Source organism: Scheffersomyces coipomensis (assembly GCF_036884675.1).
Source record: "Scheffersomyces coipomensis strain NRRL Y-17651 chromosome Unknown DFJ63scaffold_1, whole genome shotgun sequence".
NCBI classification, from domain to species: Eukaryota; Fungi; Ascomycota; class Pichiomycetes; order Serinales; family Debaryomycetaceae; genus Scheffersomyces; species Scheffersomyces coipomensis.
The window spans coordinates 1180506-1199701 of NW_027042892.1; the positions used below are offsets into that span (position 1 = coordinate 1180506).

The 19196-nt window shown below is 31.4% G+C and overlaps 10 protein-coding genes across 10 annotated transcripts; 6 read left to right on the forward strand and 4 right to left on the reverse strand. All coding sequences in view use genetic code 12, as the record gives it.

Annotated features, from left to right (window-relative positions):
* Positions 1 to 197: 197 nt before the first annotated feature.
* Positions 198 to 1329, reverse strand: DFJ63DRAFT_332863 (uncharacterized protein; the record flags this gene model as incomplete). The annotated part of the gene is made up of 2 exons (XM_064907754.1): positions 198 to 1218; positions 1307 to 1329. The coding sequence occupies 2 exons, from the start codon at positions 1327 to 1329 to the stop codon at positions 198 to 200; spliced, it is 1044 nt and encodes a 347-aa protein (XP_064764712.1).
* Positions 1330 to 1899: 570 nt separating this feature from the next.
* On the forward strand, positions 1900 to 3615 carry DFJ63DRAFT_22269 (uncharacterized protein). The gene has a single exon (XM_064904204.1). It carries the CDS (start codon positions 1943 to 1945, stop codon positions 3431 to 3433), a length of 1491 nt encoding a protein of 496 aa, XP_064764713.1. The 5' UTR covers positions 1900 to 1942; the 3' UTR covers positions 3434 to 3615.
* On the forward strand, positions 3616 to 5080 carry DFJ63DRAFT_22270 (uncharacterized protein). Its single transcript, XM_064904205.1, has one exon. The coding sequence runs from the start codon at positions 3797 to 3799 to the stop codon at positions 5042 to 5044; it is 1248 nt and encodes a 415-aa protein (XP_064764714.1). The 5' UTR covers positions 3616 to 3796; the 3' UTR covers positions 5045 to 5080.
* A 3-nt stretch (positions 5081 to 5083) lies between these two features.
* SSP96 (Ssp96p) lies at positions 5084 to 6738 on the forward strand (the record flags this gene model as incomplete). The annotated part of the gene is made up of 1 exon (XM_064905449.1): positions 5084 to 6738. The coding sequence occupies exon 1, from the start codon at positions 5338 to 5340 to the stop codon at positions 6736 to 6738; it is 1401 nt and encodes a 466-aa protein (XP_064764715.1). The 5' UTR covers positions 5084 to 5337.
* A 12-nt stretch (positions 6739 to 6750) lies between these two features.
* On the reverse strand, positions 6751 to 8038 carry DFJ63DRAFT_22273 (uncharacterized protein). The gene has a single exon (XM_064904206.1). The coding sequence runs from the start codon at positions 7863 to 7865 to the stop codon at positions 6900 to 6902; it is 966 nt and encodes a 321-aa protein (XP_064764716.1). The 5' UTR covers positions 7866 to 8038; the 3' UTR covers positions 6751 to 6899.
* A 539-nt stretch (positions 8039 to 8577) lies between these two features.
* Positions 8578 to 10499, reverse strand: DFJ63DRAFT_22275 (MFS transporter). The gene has a single exon (XM_064904207.1). It carries the CDS (start codon positions 10405 to 10407, stop codon positions 8734 to 8736), a length of 1674 nt encoding a protein of 557 aa, XP_064764717.1. The 5' UTR covers positions 10408 to 10499; the 3' UTR covers positions 8578 to 8733.
* A 2666-nt stretch (positions 10500 to 13165) lies between these two features.
* Positions 13166 to 15457, forward strand: DFJ63DRAFT_332869 (uncharacterized protein; the record flags this gene model as incomplete). The annotated part of the gene is made up of 1 exon (XM_064907755.1): positions 13166 to 15457. One exon carries the CDS (start codon positions 13166 to 13168, stop codon positions 15455 to 15457), a length of 2292 nt encoding a protein of 763 aa, XP_064764718.1.
* Positions 15458 to 15860: 403 nt separating this feature from the next.
* On the reverse strand, positions 15861 to 16282 carry DFJ63DRAFT_332870 (uncharacterized protein; the record flags this gene model as incomplete). The annotated part of the gene is made up of 2 exons (XM_064907756.1): positions 15861 to 16105; positions 16246 to 16282. The coding sequence occupies 2 exons, from the start codon at positions 16280 to 16282 to the stop codon at positions 15861 to 15863; spliced, it is 282 nt and encodes a 93-aa protein (XP_064764719.1).
* On the forward strand, positions 16248 to 17761 carry MTW1 (MIND complex subunit). The gene has a single exon (XM_064904209.1). The coding sequence runs from the start codon at positions 16384 to 16386 to the stop codon at positions 17578 to 17580; it is 1197 nt and encodes a 398-aa protein (XP_064764720.1). The 5' UTR covers positions 16248 to 16383; the 3' UTR covers positions 17581 to 17761.
* Positions 17762 to 19093, forward strand: DFJ63DRAFT_22315 (uncharacterized protein). Its single transcript, XM_064904208.1, has one exon. The coding sequence runs from the start codon at positions 17943 to 17945 to the stop codon at positions 18942 to 18944; it is 1002 nt and encodes a 333-aa protein (XP_064764721.1). The 5' UTR covers positions 17762 to 17942; the 3' UTR covers positions 18945 to 19093.
* The last annotated feature ends 103 nt before the right edge of the window (positions 19094 to 19196 follow it).

The window sequence follows — 19196 nt, forward strand, 5'->3', positions numbered from 1 at the left end:
CATCAATTGTATCACTAAACGGAAAACTGCAACAAAACAATTTTTGCGTTTCCCGTTTCCATAACGGCATGGTTTTGTTCTTCGGTGTTATCGGCATTACATATTTTTTATCACCTTTTTTATTCTTCTCTTCTCTCCTCCTCGTTTAAATTAGCAACCATTTACGTATTTTCTATTTATAAACAAAAACTAACTATTTATGACTCTTCATTCTCATTATGCACCAATTCATAATGTTTATTAAATAATCGTAATGAATTATAACATATACTGCATATATTGCATTCCCTCTTTAATTCATTATCAATTAAAATATTGGTGAAATGATCCTTATATTTAGGTTGATTCGTTTTATTATAATTCATATTAAGTATAATACCTTTTCTTCCAACAACTTGTACTTCTTCATCTTCTTGTTCATCATCTTGCTCTTCTACTTCGTAATAATATGTACGATTATGGCTTCTAACTTGTTTGAAATATGATTCATTTTGTTTATCATCCTCACTAGATATTTCATCATCATCATCATCATCATCATCATCATCATCATCATCATCATCATCACTCGATTCAATGATTTCAATTATAGGATTAGTACGTTGTGGAGTTGATGAAATCATTTCATTAGCATTGAAAGCCACATTTAAATCTTCAATAAATTGACAACTTTGATTATTCTTATTTAAAGCCTTTTCTTCAGCCGTATCAACCACCACTAAAATCTCTTCTTCTTTTTCAATCCCCCCTTCATCACTTTCATCCAGTTTCATTTCAAATTCCAGTAATATCTCTTCACATTCTTCTAAATCACTACTATCATCACTAATACCATCAATTAATAATCGGGTAGGTTTCTTCCTAATCCTTGTACTTCTTCTTAATTCAGAAACAGATCGAATTGGTTCATCCTCTTTATGAACAATAACCTTTTTACTTTCTTTAACTTTCACAATCGGATTACTAATAACATTTCTGGTTTTCTTAGGTGGTCTACCTCTCTTCCGTTTAGGATTAGTGATACTACTGAATATAGAAAAACTATCAATCTCAATATAATTTATATTTTGAATGATTCGAGGGATATAAACTTCATGATCATTGATAATCACATCATCTTCAGTAAATACATCATAAAACTTGATTGAATCTCTTAATTTCTTCCTCTCAAATCTTGGTTTTAACCCAGGATCAATGACAATGGTATTTGTTTGAATTCTTTTCTGATGTTAGTATCTATGCTTAATCTCTTCTGTGGCTGTTTTGATCTGATGATTAAGATTGATCTCTAGCGGTAAACACTTACAATGGCATCATTAAGGATTCCATTCTATATATCATTCATCAATTAACAAATCTATAACACCTAATTGATTGATTGATTACGTGTTGCCATCTGATTATGGTCTGTGCTGTAAATATTTATGATGATGAACCCTGTCAATTTTACAAAATAATAAAAGTTCGTAATTCGCTACCAATTAAGAACAAAACTTTTCAACTTTTTTTCTTCAATTATTGCAAACAATCAAAGCTAGGATCCTACCACTTTGAGCTTTTACTAACTATAAAGGGTCAAAACTGAGGATTACTCCTAACCCATCAAACTATAATTAACTTTAAAAAATCACGTCTTTGTTTTCATTATGTTTCGGGTCACTTTCGGGTCGCTAGATTATATACCCACACCCTCAATTTCTACTGTGATAAATTGTTGTCTCAGCCGAACCATGCAACCACTGTTACTTTAGAGCCACACTTTTTAATTAAATCAAAAAAATTTCAACTGCTAAAACTTTGATTCATGCTTAGACTATAGTAGTTTCAACTTGTAAAAGTATATAAAGACAGATGTAAGACCAACCCCCTTGAAATTCAATGTAAATTCTAATCAATTGTCCTCAATTGACTTATCAAACTTCACATTTTTTTTACTTTTATTATGACTGCCACAAAAAGAAAAAATCCACTCATTCTTAATGCCTTCGATATGGGATGTAGTGGATTACAATGTCCTGGATTATGGAAACATCCTGATGATAAATCCCGTGAATATAACACTATAGAATATTGGACTTATTTAGCTAAACTTTTAGAAAAGGGGAAATTCAATGCATTATTTATTGCGGATGTTTTAGGAGCTTATGATGTTTATAATGGACCTCGAAATTTTACGGCTGCTGCTAAATCAGGAGCTCAATTCCCCGTAAATGAACCAAGTGCTGTGGTTAGTGCTATGGCTGCCGTTACAAAGAATTTATCATTTGCCATTACTTTCAGTACTATAAGTGAAGCACCTTATCATTTCACCAGAAGATTAGCTACCTTGGATCATTTAACTAGAGGTAGAATTGGGTGGAATATTGTTTCATCATATTTAGATAGTGCTGCCAGAAATTTATTAAATGGTGAACCTTTAACTCCTCATGATGAAAGATATGATAAAGCTCAAGAATATCTTGAAGTAGTATATCAATTGTTTTTATCAAGTTGGGCTGATGATGCTTTGAAATATGATAGAAAAACTGGTATTTTTGCTGATCCAACCAGAATTAGAGAAATCAATTATGACGGGAAATATTATAATGTTCCAGGTCCAAATATTACTGAACCTACTCCTCAAAGATTACCTGTTATTTTACAAGCTGGTGCTTCTAAAAAGGGGTTAGAATTTGCCGCTAGAAATGCCGAAGCAGTATTCATCACCGGTTTAACTCCTGAAGTTTTAAAACATAAAATTGATGAATTAAAAGCATTAGCTGCAAGTTATGGAAGAGATCCATCTGAAATTAAAACTTTCCAATTAGTTACTATCATTGTAGCACCAACTCATGATGAAGCAGTTGCAAAATACGAAGAATACAATAAATATAGTGATATTGAAGGAGCACAAGCCTTATTTGGAGGTTGGACAGGTATTGATTTATCTAAATATGACTATGATGAAGAATTAACTAAAGTTGAAAGTAATGCTGTTAGAAGTTTTGCTGATTCATGGACTAAGAAATTACCGGGTGAACCTGAAGAATTGAAGAAAACGAGAGGTTATTTATCCGAGCATATTGCAATTGGTGGGGTTGGAGTGGTTATTTATGGATCTCCTGAAGAAGTGGCTGATCAAATTGAACATTGGGTGGATGTATCTGGAGTTGATGGATTTAATCTAACTTATGCTGTGACTCCAGCTACTTATGAAGATATTGTGGAATATTTAATTCCAGAATTAAGGAAAAGAGAGTTAGTATGGGATGATTATCCAAAGGAAAACCTTACATTTAGAGAAAATTTATATGGTATTGAAGGAGAAGATCCATCTTATCTTTCTAAAACTCATCCCGCTCATGATTTGAGATGGAAAGCTGATGAATCTAAAGAAGAATTTGAAAAGAAATTTAACAACACCATTAAAGAAAAATTCACTTTTGATAAGTAGTTGTTTATACATATTTCCATAATTTTCTCTTTTTATTACTTTATTATTTATTTATTATATTCGAGTTGTTATTATCTAAGCCAATTAACTATATATTATATCATCTTATTAGTATGCACCCCACCGGATCATTTGTAATTTGCAACCACAATTTCGGTTCGGAACCAAGTTCCCAATTGGGAAGGAGACAAATCCAACCGCACTAAACAAACAAATTGCAAATGATTATTTATAGTGAGCCACAATTATATAGAGTTTTTTTATTTTTATTAGTTTTACCACGGGATAAATGAAAAATGATTTAAATAGATTGATTTATGGAGAAACGAAGAGTTAGATTACTGATAGATCTATTAAGATAAAATGACTCAACTCAGTGTTGCAGAAGTTGATAAAAAGTATAATGTTAGACCATTTGTGGAAGCTCCACCATCGAAATCTGGTTTAGTCCCTATTGAATTAGAATCAGTAGATTTATCCTTATTCAAAGAAGGCATCGAACATCTTCCTGCTAGACAAGCATTAGCCAAGAAGTTGGAAAAATCATTATCCACATACGGGTTCATTTCCATTATTAATCATGGGATTGATACCGAAGAATTTGAGAATTTAAAAGCAGTAGCTCAATCAATTTTAGAATTACCCGTGGAAGTTCAAAAAGATTATCTTGCTGGGACTTGGAAATCAGATTTAGAAGATAGATCCATATCGCTTGGAGCTGAAAGAGGTCCAGGATTCAAACCTAAGGGGTATTGGTCTATGAAAAATGGAGTTGAAGATTCTATTATTCATTATAATTTTACTAAAATGTTACATCCTGCCTTTTTCGATTCTAAGGTTCCAGAAGTTGCTCAAGCACATTTAAAGGAAATTGCTGATTACTATAGATACATCCATAATGAAATCTTAAGAAAATTAACTATTCTCTGTGATATCATATTAGAAATTCCAGAAGGGTTTTTATGGGAGAATTATTATAAAGTAATAGAAGGAGATTATGAAAATTCTGGTCAAGGTGCAGGTAGATTTATGTTATATCATAATATGAATTCTGAAGATGAAGCAAAAGTTGATGGAAATTGGTTAAGAGGCCATTCTGATAGTGGTGGGTTTACATTCATAACATCTCAACCGATTTTATCCTTGCAAATAAGAGACTACTTTACCGGGATGTGGAAATATGTGGGACATACTCCTAATTCATTTATTGTTAATATTGCTGATGGAATGGAATTCATTACAGGAGGATATTTTAAATCTTCCATTCATAGAGTGGTATCCCCTCCTGATGATCAAAAAAATTATAGAAGATTAGTATTGATTTATTTTTCAACTCCTAAAACTAGTTGTAGAGTGGATCCAGAACCTTTGAACTCCCCAAAATTAAAAAGATTAGGATTTGTTAAACCTGATGAATGGGATAAAATCACTTTTGGTCAATGGTATGAAGAGAAAGCAAGATTATTCGGAAAGAAAAATGTCAATGATAGTAAAGGTGATGAACCCAATTTAGTGTTATTATATGGAAGATTACATGAAAGATGGCATCAAGCTGAAGCCAATTTCACTATCCAAGAAGCTAGAAAAAGGTTTAAAGTAATTGAATTGTAAATAACTATATAGTATCTATATATATATATATATGCCATGGTTAAATAAATGCACGATGATCTGATTTGAAGTATATGTCTAATCTAAAAATGTCTTATCGGAAAGGATCCACAATTTGCGACGTAATTTTTTGCACAATTATTAATTGTGGATTTTTCACCCATTTATAAAGGGATTCAAAAACTTTTCAACCCTGAACGATTTTTATAATATTTTACTAAATCTCTTTATATAAAGTGATCTCGAATATCAAGGATAAAAGGAATCTTACAAAGTTAACAAAATTATAAATCATGACAATTTCATCAGTTGCAGTTATTGGTGCCGGTCCATCAGGTTTAATCGCTCTTGATTCATTAATCAGAGAACAGAAGTTCGACAGAATTAGATTATTTGAAAGAAAAGCTGAAGCTGGAGGTCAATGGGTTTTCAATAAAGAACCTCCTGAACCTTTGGGTAATATTAAACAATTAAGTCAAAGAGTTGCTAATAAACATGATATTATTCCTTCCCGAATACCTTCATATACTCCCAAGACTAATAAGCACAGATACGCCGATACTGCTATCTATTCATACTTAGAATCGAATGTGGAAGCTAAGATCATGGAGTTCACTGAGGAGGTTTTCCCAGAAGGTCCAACTGAGAAGTCAATTGCTAAATATGGTGAAACTAGTCCATTCAGACATTATGGTAAAGTCAAAGATTGGATTCAAGATTTATATAAACGAAAAGGGTATGATGATCATATTGAATTCAAAACTTCAGTGGAATTAGCTCAAAAGGATGAAAAAACAGGTAAATGGGTATTAACATTGAGAAAATTTGGAGTCAAGAAAGATTACGTATGGCATGAAGAATTCGATGCTTTATTAGTAGCATCAGGTAAATATACCGTACCATATGTTCCAAACATTGATGGATTACAAGAATTTCATGATACTTATTGGGGATCTGTGATTCATTCTAAACAATATAGATCCAAGGAATTCTATAGAAACAAGAAAGTTATAGTTGTTGGTGCTTCTGTAAGTGCTATGGATGCAATTCATGATATTATCCCAGTAGTTAAAGGTAAAGTAATCAGTTCCATTAAGAAATCCACTATTTTCTTACCAAATTTTGGTGAATCCCCTTTTATTCATCCTCAAATTGAAAGAAGAACTCAGATTGTTAAAATTGATCCATCTACTAAGACAGTTTATTTTGAAGATGGTAGTTCAGAAATTGGAATAGATGCATTTGTATTTGGAACAGGTTATTCATTCAATTTCCCATTTTTACCAAACTTGGATTTAGCTAACAATAGAATTCAACATTTATATCAACATGTGTTATATATTGAAGATCCAACTTTAGCCTTTGTTGGTTGTGTTGGAGGAGGATTAACTTTCAAAGTATTTGAATGGCAAGCAGTATTTGCAGCAAGAGTTTTCTCAGGAAGAGCTAAATTACCACCGAAAGAAGAGCAGTATAAATGGGAGAAAGACAGAATTGCCTTCAAAGGAGATGTTCATAAATTCGTCTATATCAATGGTGAATATGAAGAGTATTTTAATAAATTACGTGAATTGGCTACTAATGATGGACCAGGTAGAAAATTACCAGTATACGAACCATATTGGACTGATATTTTCTTTAGAGGTCATCAAAGAAAGATGAGAAACTTTATCGAAAATAATTATAAACTATAATATTAATGCAATGAATTATATAGCGTTAAATATAAATATAAATATACAGAATGTTGAAATATACTGAAAAAAATAGTGACGTAGAAGATATTGAATTTTTTTTTTAAATTTTTAATATTTTTATTGACTGATTGTCCGGGGGAATAAATAATAAGACTTTTCTAAATAACGTATTTGATTAAACTGACTAATAATTTAACAGCCCAAAGGAAGATAATTTTTACATCAGTTGAATTGGCAAGAATTTTCTTGATAGTGCTGGTCACAATACCTGATTGTTCTAATGAAGATAATAAATAACTCAAGGTGATGGTTTTATCTTGAATGATAGTTGTTACAAGTTGAACAGCAAAGGATTGCATGTTGGATGGTCCAAATAATTCTTCAATAAGAGAAAGTCCTAATCCTGATTTCTCAAGGGAAACACAAATACTTCCAAGATTAGTAGTAGCTTGAATAGCAGTAATGAAGGTATCAATGGCAGTAATTTCAGCAACATTGAAAATACCACCAAGGAAATCAAGAAGACCTCTCTTTTTCAATTCTTCAACTGAAATATTTTGACGTTTAGCTTCTTCAATTAAAGCAATTTCTTCTTGATCACGTTTTATATTAATAGCAGTAAGTTCGATTTCATCACGCTTTAAGTGAATAACACCATTAGACCATAATGTTTTAACAACAGTCCATAACCCAGAACCAAAGGACAGGTCAGTAAAAATAGCCATAACAACATCAAGAGCTAAATTAGAATCATCAAGAGCTTCTAAGATAGTAGTTAAATTTTCCTTTGTTAAATATTGATTAATAGTGGTGATGACGGTACCGGAAGTGGCTGATTGAGTACATAATGTATATTCAGTTTGAACCCCAAACCCAGTATTGTTTAAAACATTACAAGCAACAGTAAGAGCAGAATATTCTGGTGGAGTACTACCTCTTTTAACTAAAGTTGCTTCTTCTTCTTGAACAGTTGCAGATGGACCTCTTTTTGCAATTGGAATTAATTGAGCAAGATCTCCTAAGGCTTCACCTCTAGCAGCAAGTTCATGAAGGCTGACATCAGCTATATTGGCGAAAGTAAATGCGAGTAAAAAGAAACTCACAAGGGTATATAATAACTTCATCTTTGCTTAATGGAATAAATATATGATGGAACAAATTTTTTTAAAAAAGAAAGAGATTTAGAAACTAATAAACGAAAGAAGGTATTTCAAAAGGTATTTAAACAAAAAGCAGAGAATATAACCAGTTACAAACTAATAGAGGAGAATTTCATTATAAATTAATTAGTTTCAAATCATATTCAACATAATTGTTTACTTAAAAGTCCAAAACAATCATCATAAGGCTTAAAATGGAAATAATCTGGAAATTCTAATAGAACATCATAAAAAAAACATGGTTTCGTATTATACTGTCAGTAATTAAACATAATAACAGGCTGCAATTTTTTATTCATTTTTTTGTTGCTTAATGTATGAATTTCCTAATGCGGTAATATCCAAGATTCTTGGACAAATCGAAAAATTTCTCAATTAGGAAATGTTTGTGGATTTCGCAGTGAGCGTTAACTATGTACTTATTACCAAAATCTGACATTTGGGTACTTGACCTCTCCTGAACCTTACTTAATAGTGAGAATTCAGTTTCGAATATAAGATTCGAGGTAGTCGATTGCATCGTCAACTGGAATACATTTGTTGCTCCACCTATTATTACGACTGGTGAGATGTGTCAGAAGATAATTAATGCAGGTAGCGCCCTTCCAATATTGAAACTCTAATATTCTATTCGTTGATGAGATTTACAAGAGAAATAGAAAAATAGGAGTAGGTAAGTGTTCAGGAGTCGTGGGTTCATTAATAATATAGCTTTATGAGACACCAAATTACAAACAGTATTGACAGTGATTATAATAAATAAAATAAATCTCTATTAGTAAACGTATACAACAAAACCAAATGGTGTAACTATAACACAAATGTAAAGAAATCAATTCCCTTCATACTCTTCACCTGTTAATTTAAATGAGTAAAACAAAGCACACAATGAAAATAAAGCAAGTGTCCACCAAGAAAATCCTTCATACCCCATTATTTCAAAATGAGAAATGATCCACCCAAATAAAATGGGGCCCGCACATCTTGAAAGAGCAGCCATACTCATATTATAACTATTGATCAACGCTCTTTGACGTTTAGGAGAAGCTCTATGGATTAAAATAATCCCTTGTGAAGCAGTTAATGATGATGAAAACGACGTTAAACAAGCTGTGAAGTATAATAACGCCTTTGAAACAAATGGATGAATTCCAGGATAATATTGGGGAATAGTAAAAATATATAGTGGGATTGAAAAATAAATGAAGGGATAACATAATAAACCAATCTTATACGCAGCTTTCGGTTGAAAGAATTTCGTTATGACCGGGAATAAGAATGATACGACAAATACTCCTAATAATCCTGTAAATGATAATAACCAACCAATGGCATCTGAATTCCATCCAAATCCACCTCTAATATGGAAAGGGAATTTAAGATCGTCGATTGAAATAACCTTAGCTAAGAAAACGGGGAAAAATTCAGCATAAATAATATTCAGAAATTTAATCATAAAATCATTACAAATGACATGAACCACTTGAGCAGGTAAATTTCTAATACTATCATCTTCGTTTTCATCATTGGTAGAAGATGCTGATGATGTTGGTGGTGATGCAGAATCTTGAGAGTTTTCCTTTTGCATGATTTCATGTTTGATAGATTCCTTTTTATTATCTTCTTCATCATATGGGAAGGATTGTAATTCAAGATTTTCTGTATTTTCTTCATCATCTTCTTCCGCAATTAAGAACTCACTTTGTTCAAAATCATTTGTATATCTTTGAGATTTCCATGGTCTATCAGGGGGTGTGAAACCTAATCTTTTTCTTATGAAATCTCCCATATCCAATCCAATATCTCTTTTATGTTTATAATCATCATGAGTTTCTTCTAAGAATAAGAACCCAATAATGATGAAACACGATAGTATAATAGCCACCACGATATTTGAAAATGCAAATGGATGTTTATCAAAAAATGGAGCATTAGGATCTGCTTTTACTGGTTCTTGATTAGGATCAGGAGAAAGATTAAGTTTATCGGTATCAGTTAAATAACCACCTAACCAACCTCCAACACATCTACCAAGACTCCATAATAAAGTCAAATTTGAAAATGCTAAAGCTTGATGTCTCTTTTCATGAGCAATTTCACCCACGGTAGTTCTAATGATTGACACATTACCATTAAGTAATCCCATAAGAGCTCTAGCAAACATAGCCATATAAAAATTGGTACTAAAGCCAAACACTAACATGGATATAGCAGTTCCCAGACATCCGAGTAATAAAATTGATTTTCTACCATATCGATTCGATAATTTTGCCCATTGGACCGTCGATATGAATTGACTGAAGGCAAATGATGAAGCCAAATAACCACTATATCTTGAAGTTTCAGCTTCATTTTTAGCCACACCAAAACTTCTAATCATGAAATAGATATAGGGAAACATGGATGTGAAAGCAATGGGTTCACTTAGACGCAAACAACCTATGATGATCATTTGGAACAAGGGGAACCCTTCCATTTGTTCTTTGATAGTATATGTCGCCGCCATAACTTCGTATCTGTTCTGAGTCTATCTGGGATCTTGTGAATGGATATATTAAGAAAACTCCGAGGAATTTATATTTGAATAATAGTTTTGATTTGAATTTGGACTAGCACCGATAAATTTTATCTAACCTGTTAGTTCAATTTAAAGGAACGAGGAGCAAATAATAGTAATCTAATTGAAGATAATGAAAAGAAGAATGATATGTAAGTTTAAAAGGATATCGTCTTCCTTTGATGTAAGTTTTTTTTTTCCCTTCAATAAAAAATTATTTTTCTGGTTTGACAGGTGGGAACCTGATTTCGATTTAGGGAGCCGTAGAAGGAGGGAGGCAGACAGAGAGATAAGGCTGGAATACTTTTTTTCGAATATTCTTGCTTTGATTCACTTTCGGTTTCTTTTTATATGGTATGTCGTCACAATTTTTAATTTATTATGTATGAGATACTCCCTGTTAATCTTTTCATGATAATTGCAAAACCAAACCGTTTTTTGATAAGCAATGTGAGCGAAGGAAGCAAGAAAAAAAAAAGAAGGATACGAATTTTACCAAGAGATTTGTTAAACCTTATCTATATAAAGAGTAATTGACCTTACAGTATAACCATATATTTTAGAATGAGATCATTTAGTGGTGATATTTGAAATATAACCATATATTAATAATATCATCATCATATTTTTATGAAGTTGGTTGGAAAAATTGTGGATGGTTGGGCTGAAATATTTTTCGGTGCTAATTCTGTAAGTAATTAGATTTCCTAATTGGGACGTAAATCCATTATTGTTACACCCGGACGGTTCTTCCTTTTTTGAGCAACAATACACGACCTCCCTCATCAGCTCATTAATAATAAAATTGTTACCCCCCACTTCACCCCCTCCACTCCCACTTCCTCCTTTACCCAAAACTTCATCAACCAGATAATTGGTGCCATACCGCAAATTAATGAAACTAATATTTGGATTGCTATTTACTTTACTTGATAGACAATGATAGTAAAAGATTACTGAAAGAAGGTTAGATCTTGAGTCATCATGTTAGGAGGTTGTACTTTTGACAGCCATTTTAAACTATTCTTAGTCGATTAATAACCTTTAATAAGACAATTCAGAAAGAATTGAGTAATTCAAAATGTTTAACTCAATAAAGTTCAAGTTACGAGAATGCTATTAATGTGATAGAGTAACGTTACTAGTAACTAAGAACACATTAAACATCTAATTGAAAGTAAGGCAAACGATAAAGATTAAATCTCTAATATTTTTTTCCCCTATCGATGCTATTTTTAATCTCTTATCGAGGAAAAAATGACAATGAATTAAGGGCGATAGATAACACTAGTTAACTACTACAGTAATTATTTCGAGTATACTACTATTAATGATGATTATTATTAAGGTTTTAAATACGTAAATCATTGGGGTAAATTATAAATGAGTTGAAATTGAACCAGTAGAAGCATTCAAAAGAAGAATTAACCTTGATTCAAATCCCACCTTTTCGCTTAATGGTAGAAGTCCCCTGTGATCAAAAAGTGGTAAAAAAACAAGGGTGAAACCTCATCATGGGATGAAATTTTAGGATGAAATAAAGAAATGATTTACTTCTAATAATATTAATAATATGACAATTTCATATGATCTCGAGATATACTCGACCAATTTTAATAATTATCTATTAAACTGTTGGTAAAACTATAAAATATGCTTCCAGAAACATTTTTATTAGTGGGTTGCCCCTGTTTTTCCTGTTCAGGAGCAAGGAAGAAGAAAAATTAAGGATCGAGGAAAGAAGGAAGCTTAATAATAATTGCTCTCTCTGAGTGTGTGTGGTAATTATGTTATCTGATTAAACTATAATTTTAAATATCACCAACACAACATTGTATATAATGTCTTATGATTTCTATATCCAATAATATCATATAATTAATATCTATTAATAGAAAGATAGTTGGTATACTGAAGTATTGCACTGCTGGTTCAAGTGCCTAAAACCCTTCATCCAGCACTTTTTTTTTCCACGTCTGCCCTGCACTTAAATTCATTTTTCTCTCACTAAATTAGCGGGAAGTTGCGCAGAAAAATTAGTTAGTAAGTAAGTTTCCCTCAGCGAATGATCTTCTCTCACTGTGTGAGTCGCTGGGATGATTTTTTTGGTAGGGTCAAACCATAAAACTTTAAACAGTGGAGTGAGCGAAGTGAAGGGAAGGAAGTAAAGTGGAAATATGAATTTCTGAGAAATTTATTTAATTAATATATATCTATTTCTCGATATCATCACTTCTTTTCACATATATATACATCTCACCACCCCTTTCCATTATTGTTATAAGTTGGATATCGATTTAAATAAGTTATCATTTGATTATTCAAAAACATACATTGTTTAATCAAATCGATTATATCCTTAATTTCAACCTTTAATTAGACCCCACTTTCGCTTTCAATCCTTTATTTTGGTCTATCAAAAGGTTCAACCAAAACTTTCGATATTATTATTATAGTCATCATCATCATCATTCGTTACGTTTTGTAAATCTCATATATCATTCATTCGTTTTTATTCCAATTTTAGTTTGTGTTTTCCATCCCCCATTCAAGTTGAATATCTATCACTATTTTTTACAATCGCTACTAAACATATCAATACCCCCATTATCAATCGCTTTCCCTATCCTATTAAAGACATAATATGAATATTAATCTACAATTTATACCATCTCAGTTACAAATAACTATAGAAAACAATTCAAATATGTCTTCAAATACTAATAATAATAGTAATAATAGTAATACTATTGGTAATGGTAATAATATTATGTCACCAAATACAAATCATTCGTTTCTGCAATTTCAATCTCATACTCCTCCTCCACCATATAGTTTCTCAGAACAATCGCCTCAATTAAATCAATTTCCTCAATTTTCATCCCATGCAAATCATCAAAATCAAAATCAACCTCGTCTGCAATTACAAACTCCTCAAACTTCAAGTAGTCCTACCTTTCCAAATAATCTTCATGCCACTAATGAAGCGATTTATTTCTCTCCTGTAGTTCCTGTAACTCAACAAATGGTGGCTACTCCGACTACCACCTCGGGAATAAATCAACTGTCAAGTCCTTTGAATGGTAATATGATATCTCCTATGACTCCAAGTTTAACTAAAAAGAATTATAATGAATTATTAGGTAATGTACCTGCATCTGTAACTTGGAATTTCTCCAATAATTCTCCTATCATTCAATTTCCAAATACTGGTAGTGTTACTACGAGTAATAATAATAGGATGAATGTTCAACAAGGATTTTCAAAGTCAAACAATAATACTGTAGGGTTAGGATTATCAATGGAAGATTCAATTCAAGAACAACAACGACAATTACAACAACTGTTACAAGAATTACTGGATCATTATGCTCAACAACATATTAGTGATCAACAATTGTTTTCATTACAACAACAACAAAAACAAGTGTTATTACAGCAACAACAACAACAACAACAACAACAACAACAACAACAACAACAACAACAACAACAACAACAACAACAACAACAACATCAACAAATGCAATTCCAGCAACAGCAACAACATCAACAAATCTTACAACAACATCAGCAACATCAAAATCATCCGAATCATCCTCAGATGTCCACCATGCTTGTGGAATCGCTGCCTGTTCAAGTCAAACATGAAGATAGTTTTAATACCCCTATCACAGTTAAAAAATCAACCACACCACCTAAATCCATCATGAAGAAGTCTAAATCAAACGGATCATCAAGAAGAGGATCAATTGGAGAGATTAAAATTAAGAAAGAAATCCAATCTCCCATGTCATTATCCAATCCATCGTTCACTCATATTGATTCAAATACTAGTAACACTATCCCTGAACAACATCATAATAATGGGTTCCATTCACCTTATTCTCATTATGGTGGTAATTCCACGGTGGATGAAGATTCTCCCAGCACTATTCCAATTTCAAGTCCTCAATCTGCAAGTTCAATACATAGTAATAATAATAATAATGGTCATCCGCAATTACTGCTGCATGGATTTGATGCAAATCATCCTATGCATGGTATAATCCTTGAACATGAGAGTAATGGTGGAGATGTTACTGTTGATGATATACTTAGTGGGGATCCATTTGAAGAATTATCATCGTCAAGTCCAGATAAGGGTAAGAAGGATGATTTAGAAGATGATGGTGAAGAGGATCGTAAATCTACTGATGCTTTGATTTCTGAATTTCTTGATTTTGATTGTGATGAAAAATCGGAAGATTTAATAAATCATCAAAGTCATAGTAGTGTGGGTAAGGAGAAGAGTGAAGGACTTTCATCAAGATCTTCTTTATCTACTACTGCATCTGTAACAAAACTTTCGAGCATAAATGAAAAGAACTTATCTTCAAGTTCAATTAAAAGTGTAAAAAAGAAAGCATCAATTGCTAAGATTAATAAGAATAAAGTATTAAAGAAATCTTATTCATTTAGTGGTAATTCATTCAATAATATAACTGCCCCTGTTACTCCTACGTTTAATAATCATACCAATACACCATCTCAAACTACCACCACTATTACCAGTGCTAATGCTAGTACATTATTGAATTCTAAGATGAGTAAATCTCAAACTACATTAGTATTGGATTCATCCTTAACTCCAAATAGTGGTAACAACAATAGTAGTAAGAGACCCACCATCAAACCTAATCCATCGATATCATTCAGTGAATGTTCACAACGTATTCCTGTATTTGCATTGGGGAATCATTATTCCTTTGTTTATGAGAATCCTGATGGTTTAAAATCGAATGGTTCTAATTTTAATAATTTACGTAAAACTAAATCAACTCAAAATTTTAAAAGTTTAAATCATAATAGTCAATATCAATATGATTATTATAATAGTAGTGGTGATGATTCCAAAGATCAAAATCAACAACAAAGTCAACAACAGTCTCCTAGAGTTTTGAAAAGTATGAAGGCTGGATTAATTGAATTTCAAATTGATTTAAATAACAGAAGATAAAAGTAAAGGTTTAAAAAAGGGTAAAATAAAAAAAAAAATAAGTAAGGAACAAACAAATAAAGGCATACATTTGGTTTATGCCGTTTTAAATCATTCAATTCAGAGATGAAATATATTCACAATTTCTCTATGTTTATTAAGTTTATTTCAATTCTACAAAATATTATTATAGGATAATAGTATTAATTATACGTTCAATTTTTTTTTAAAAAAAGAATAAAAAGCTTACAGTAATTCACTTCAAAGTCTCTCTATATCTGGATTGGATGTATATTTTTAAATATTATTATAATGCTAAAACTGTCTAACAAAATAGGTAAACTATTCTATATGTGTCGATGGTGGATAATGTACATGAAAATGAAATGGTTGGATGAAAATGCTAAAATATGAATAAATGACTTTAATTATCTAAATCTTTAGTTCTTGGAACATAAGAATCAGCTTCTAAAACAGTATCTTTTCTAAATCTTCTATTAAATGATAATTGACCTTCAGTATTATAAGCTAAATAAGCTAAAGCACCTGGAACTAATCCCATAAATATCACATTAACCAAGGCTGATCTTGGTTTAAATCTGAAATAAACCCCTAAATTTTCTTTAGCAGTGTTGAATCTTTGGAATTCTGGATCTGGTTTTAATGTACCTGCCATTATTATATGTATATATGTTTGGTTATAGTTAACTAATGGTTTATCAAACAGAGATAGTTCCTACTTCATGTTATACCAATTTTCCTCTCACTTTGGGTTTTGTTAATTATTTTCATCTTTTTTTTAATTGGACATTTGTATGCAGGTTTATAAATCACATGTCCAGTCATGTGATCACAATTTGATAAAAATCAAAACACGCTTAATTGTATAAACAAATGAAATCAAAGTTAAGACAAAGTTAGTTACTGTATCTGTATATCAATCAATCATGACAGATACGAAGAGTAATGGTGGTGGTGTTGGTGGTGCGATCGATTATAGAGTGACGTCTCTATTGACTGAACATTTTGGATTTCCTCCTTTAGCTTTAATTGATGATGTTATTAATGCAGTTAATGAAATCATGTATACTTGTACGACTGGGATTGAAACTTATTTAAAGGAAAAACAAACACAGGCTTTCAATGAGATTAGTGAAGGTGGTGATAGTTCTGTATTGATTGATGATGATTCTAAACGAAGTGTGTTTACGAGAATACCTGAAGATGAAATTGCGATTGGGACAGGTAAATTAGAAACCTTATTGGAGAATCAAGTTGATAAGAATTTTGATAAATTTGAATTATATACATTAAGAAATATAATGATGTTACCGCAAGATTTGATTGAAGAAGGATGGATTAAATTAAAACATCATGAGAATGTTCAATTTTTAAAGAATCTGGAAATTATCCATACCAAATCACAATTAGATGATTCAATTAATAAATTAATTATAAATATTAAATTAGAATTACAATTACGACAAATATTAAGATTACAAATCTTAAAGACAAAGAAGATCCTCATTACCCTTCGAGAATTTAAAAATCAAGTTAATTTCTTAAATCATAATATCACCAGTACTTCTTCTTCCTCAGAATATCAATTATCTCAACCTGCTAAAGATGCTTTGAAAGCATTATCACCCATTGATGAAACTTTATATTTCATTTTGAAACAAGTGGATGATTTAATTAAACAAACTCAATCCTTAGCAGAAAGAATCAATCATGATTCGACTTTGACGAAGATTAAATTCATTCCTAATTTACGAGATCGATATATTGATAATAAAGCATTTCAATTATTAGAGAAAGTAGGTATGATAAATCGTGATGAATTACAAAGTCAGCCCGAACATGAAGAAGTGGAAGTGGTTCATGAAGATGATGATGATGCGATGGAAATAGATGATGATGAAGATGAAGTGGAAGAAGAAGATGCCACCACAACAGGGTTTAGAATCACCAGCCAGAATCATATTCCAGATATTGATGATGGGAATGATACTACCTTAGGATCAAATTTCATCCCTGATATGTCGCTAACTACAGAATTAGAAGCAATTAAGAACATAACAGATAATCTTAATGAAAAACAAGTTGATACTGAAACTGAAACCACCACTACATCAACCTCATAGACCAATGTGTATAATATAATGTATATGTATAATATATAAAATTGTAATATTAAGAATTTTAAAGGTGTACGAGAAAATTCCCGATTGGGAATCTGCAAACGATAAACATTTTTTTTCCTTCCGTTGCATTATCATCGAACATCATCATTCAACAATCTCAAACTAAAGGATCTCTCTTGCTATTTATCTATTCATATCTTGAACCTTTAATTGTATGGACTTTCACCATCAGTGATATGATCTGATATTTATAGAACCTTAACTCACACTCATATTCTACTGTTGTATTACTTTTAATCTTGCACATATAAATATTCATTCATTTCACTCATTTTCATTTTCATTGACTCATTACGCTTCTGATGAATTCCCTTTTCACATTATTATCATCTGGAGAACCACCCATCGAACCATGGAGAAGACAAATCTCCGGTGTGATGGGTTCAACCTCTCTTGCATGTTGGATTGTCTTATTAATGCCTCAATTGATTGAACAATGGAGATTGAAATCAGCTGAGGGGATTGCAATTGGATTCATTAGTATTTGGTTTTTAGGTGATGTTTTTAATCTTATTGGATCAATTTGGGCTCAATTATTACCGGAAGTTATCTTCTTAGCGGTTTGGTTTTGTATTGCTGATTTCTTAATGATCTTTTCATATATGTATTATACTCATATTTTCCCTAAAAGTCATAATAAAGCCAAAAAGACAACTCATCATAAGAAGAGTGTTAGTAGTACTCATTCTGATCGTGAACGTCATGCTACTAGTGCTATAGTTGATACTGAACATACACCATTAGTTCCTAATCGTTCTCATGAACATCATCATCATCATAGAAGAAGATCATCCACCTTGACTGATATTGCTTTGGACCCCGAATATCATTCAATCTTTACTAAATATGTGTTACCTATTTTATTCGTTTGTGCAACGGGGATTGTCGGATTCTACTTAGGTAGTGTTATTCCGGATGAAAATGATGATCCAACTACACCAGAACCAATCCCAACACCAGATATTCAAATTGGTCCTCAAGTTATGGGATATCTTTCAGCAGTATTATATTTAGGAGCTCGTATACCTCAAATTATTCAAAATCATCAAAGAAAATCAGTTCATGGATTAAGTTTACTCTTCTTTTTATTCTCTACGCTAGGGAATTTAACATATGCGGGACAAATTTTATTCTATAGAAATGATTATAATTATGTGATTTTAAATTTAAGTTGGTTATTAGGATCTTTAGGGACTATTTTTGAAGATTCGATTATATTTTTACAATTTTATATTTATAAGGATAATAATAAAGATGAGGAGGAGGAGGAAGAGGAAGAAATCCAAGCTGCAACAGCTGCTTGAATGACGATCATCCCAATCTATCTACATTCTTCTAATTTTCACAATCACTCTAAACAATATATTAAATATAATAAATAAAAAAAAAAAATATACAATCTCAGAAAGGTAAATAAAATAAAAATAATGAATCCAAATAAAATAAATAATAAAGTAATGTTACGCTAAGTAGTAGTTAGTTGTTGTCTATATTGTACAAAATGTATCTTAACTCTGTCTATGTTTTTTTTCTTTCTTTTTGAAGTATCCTAGAAT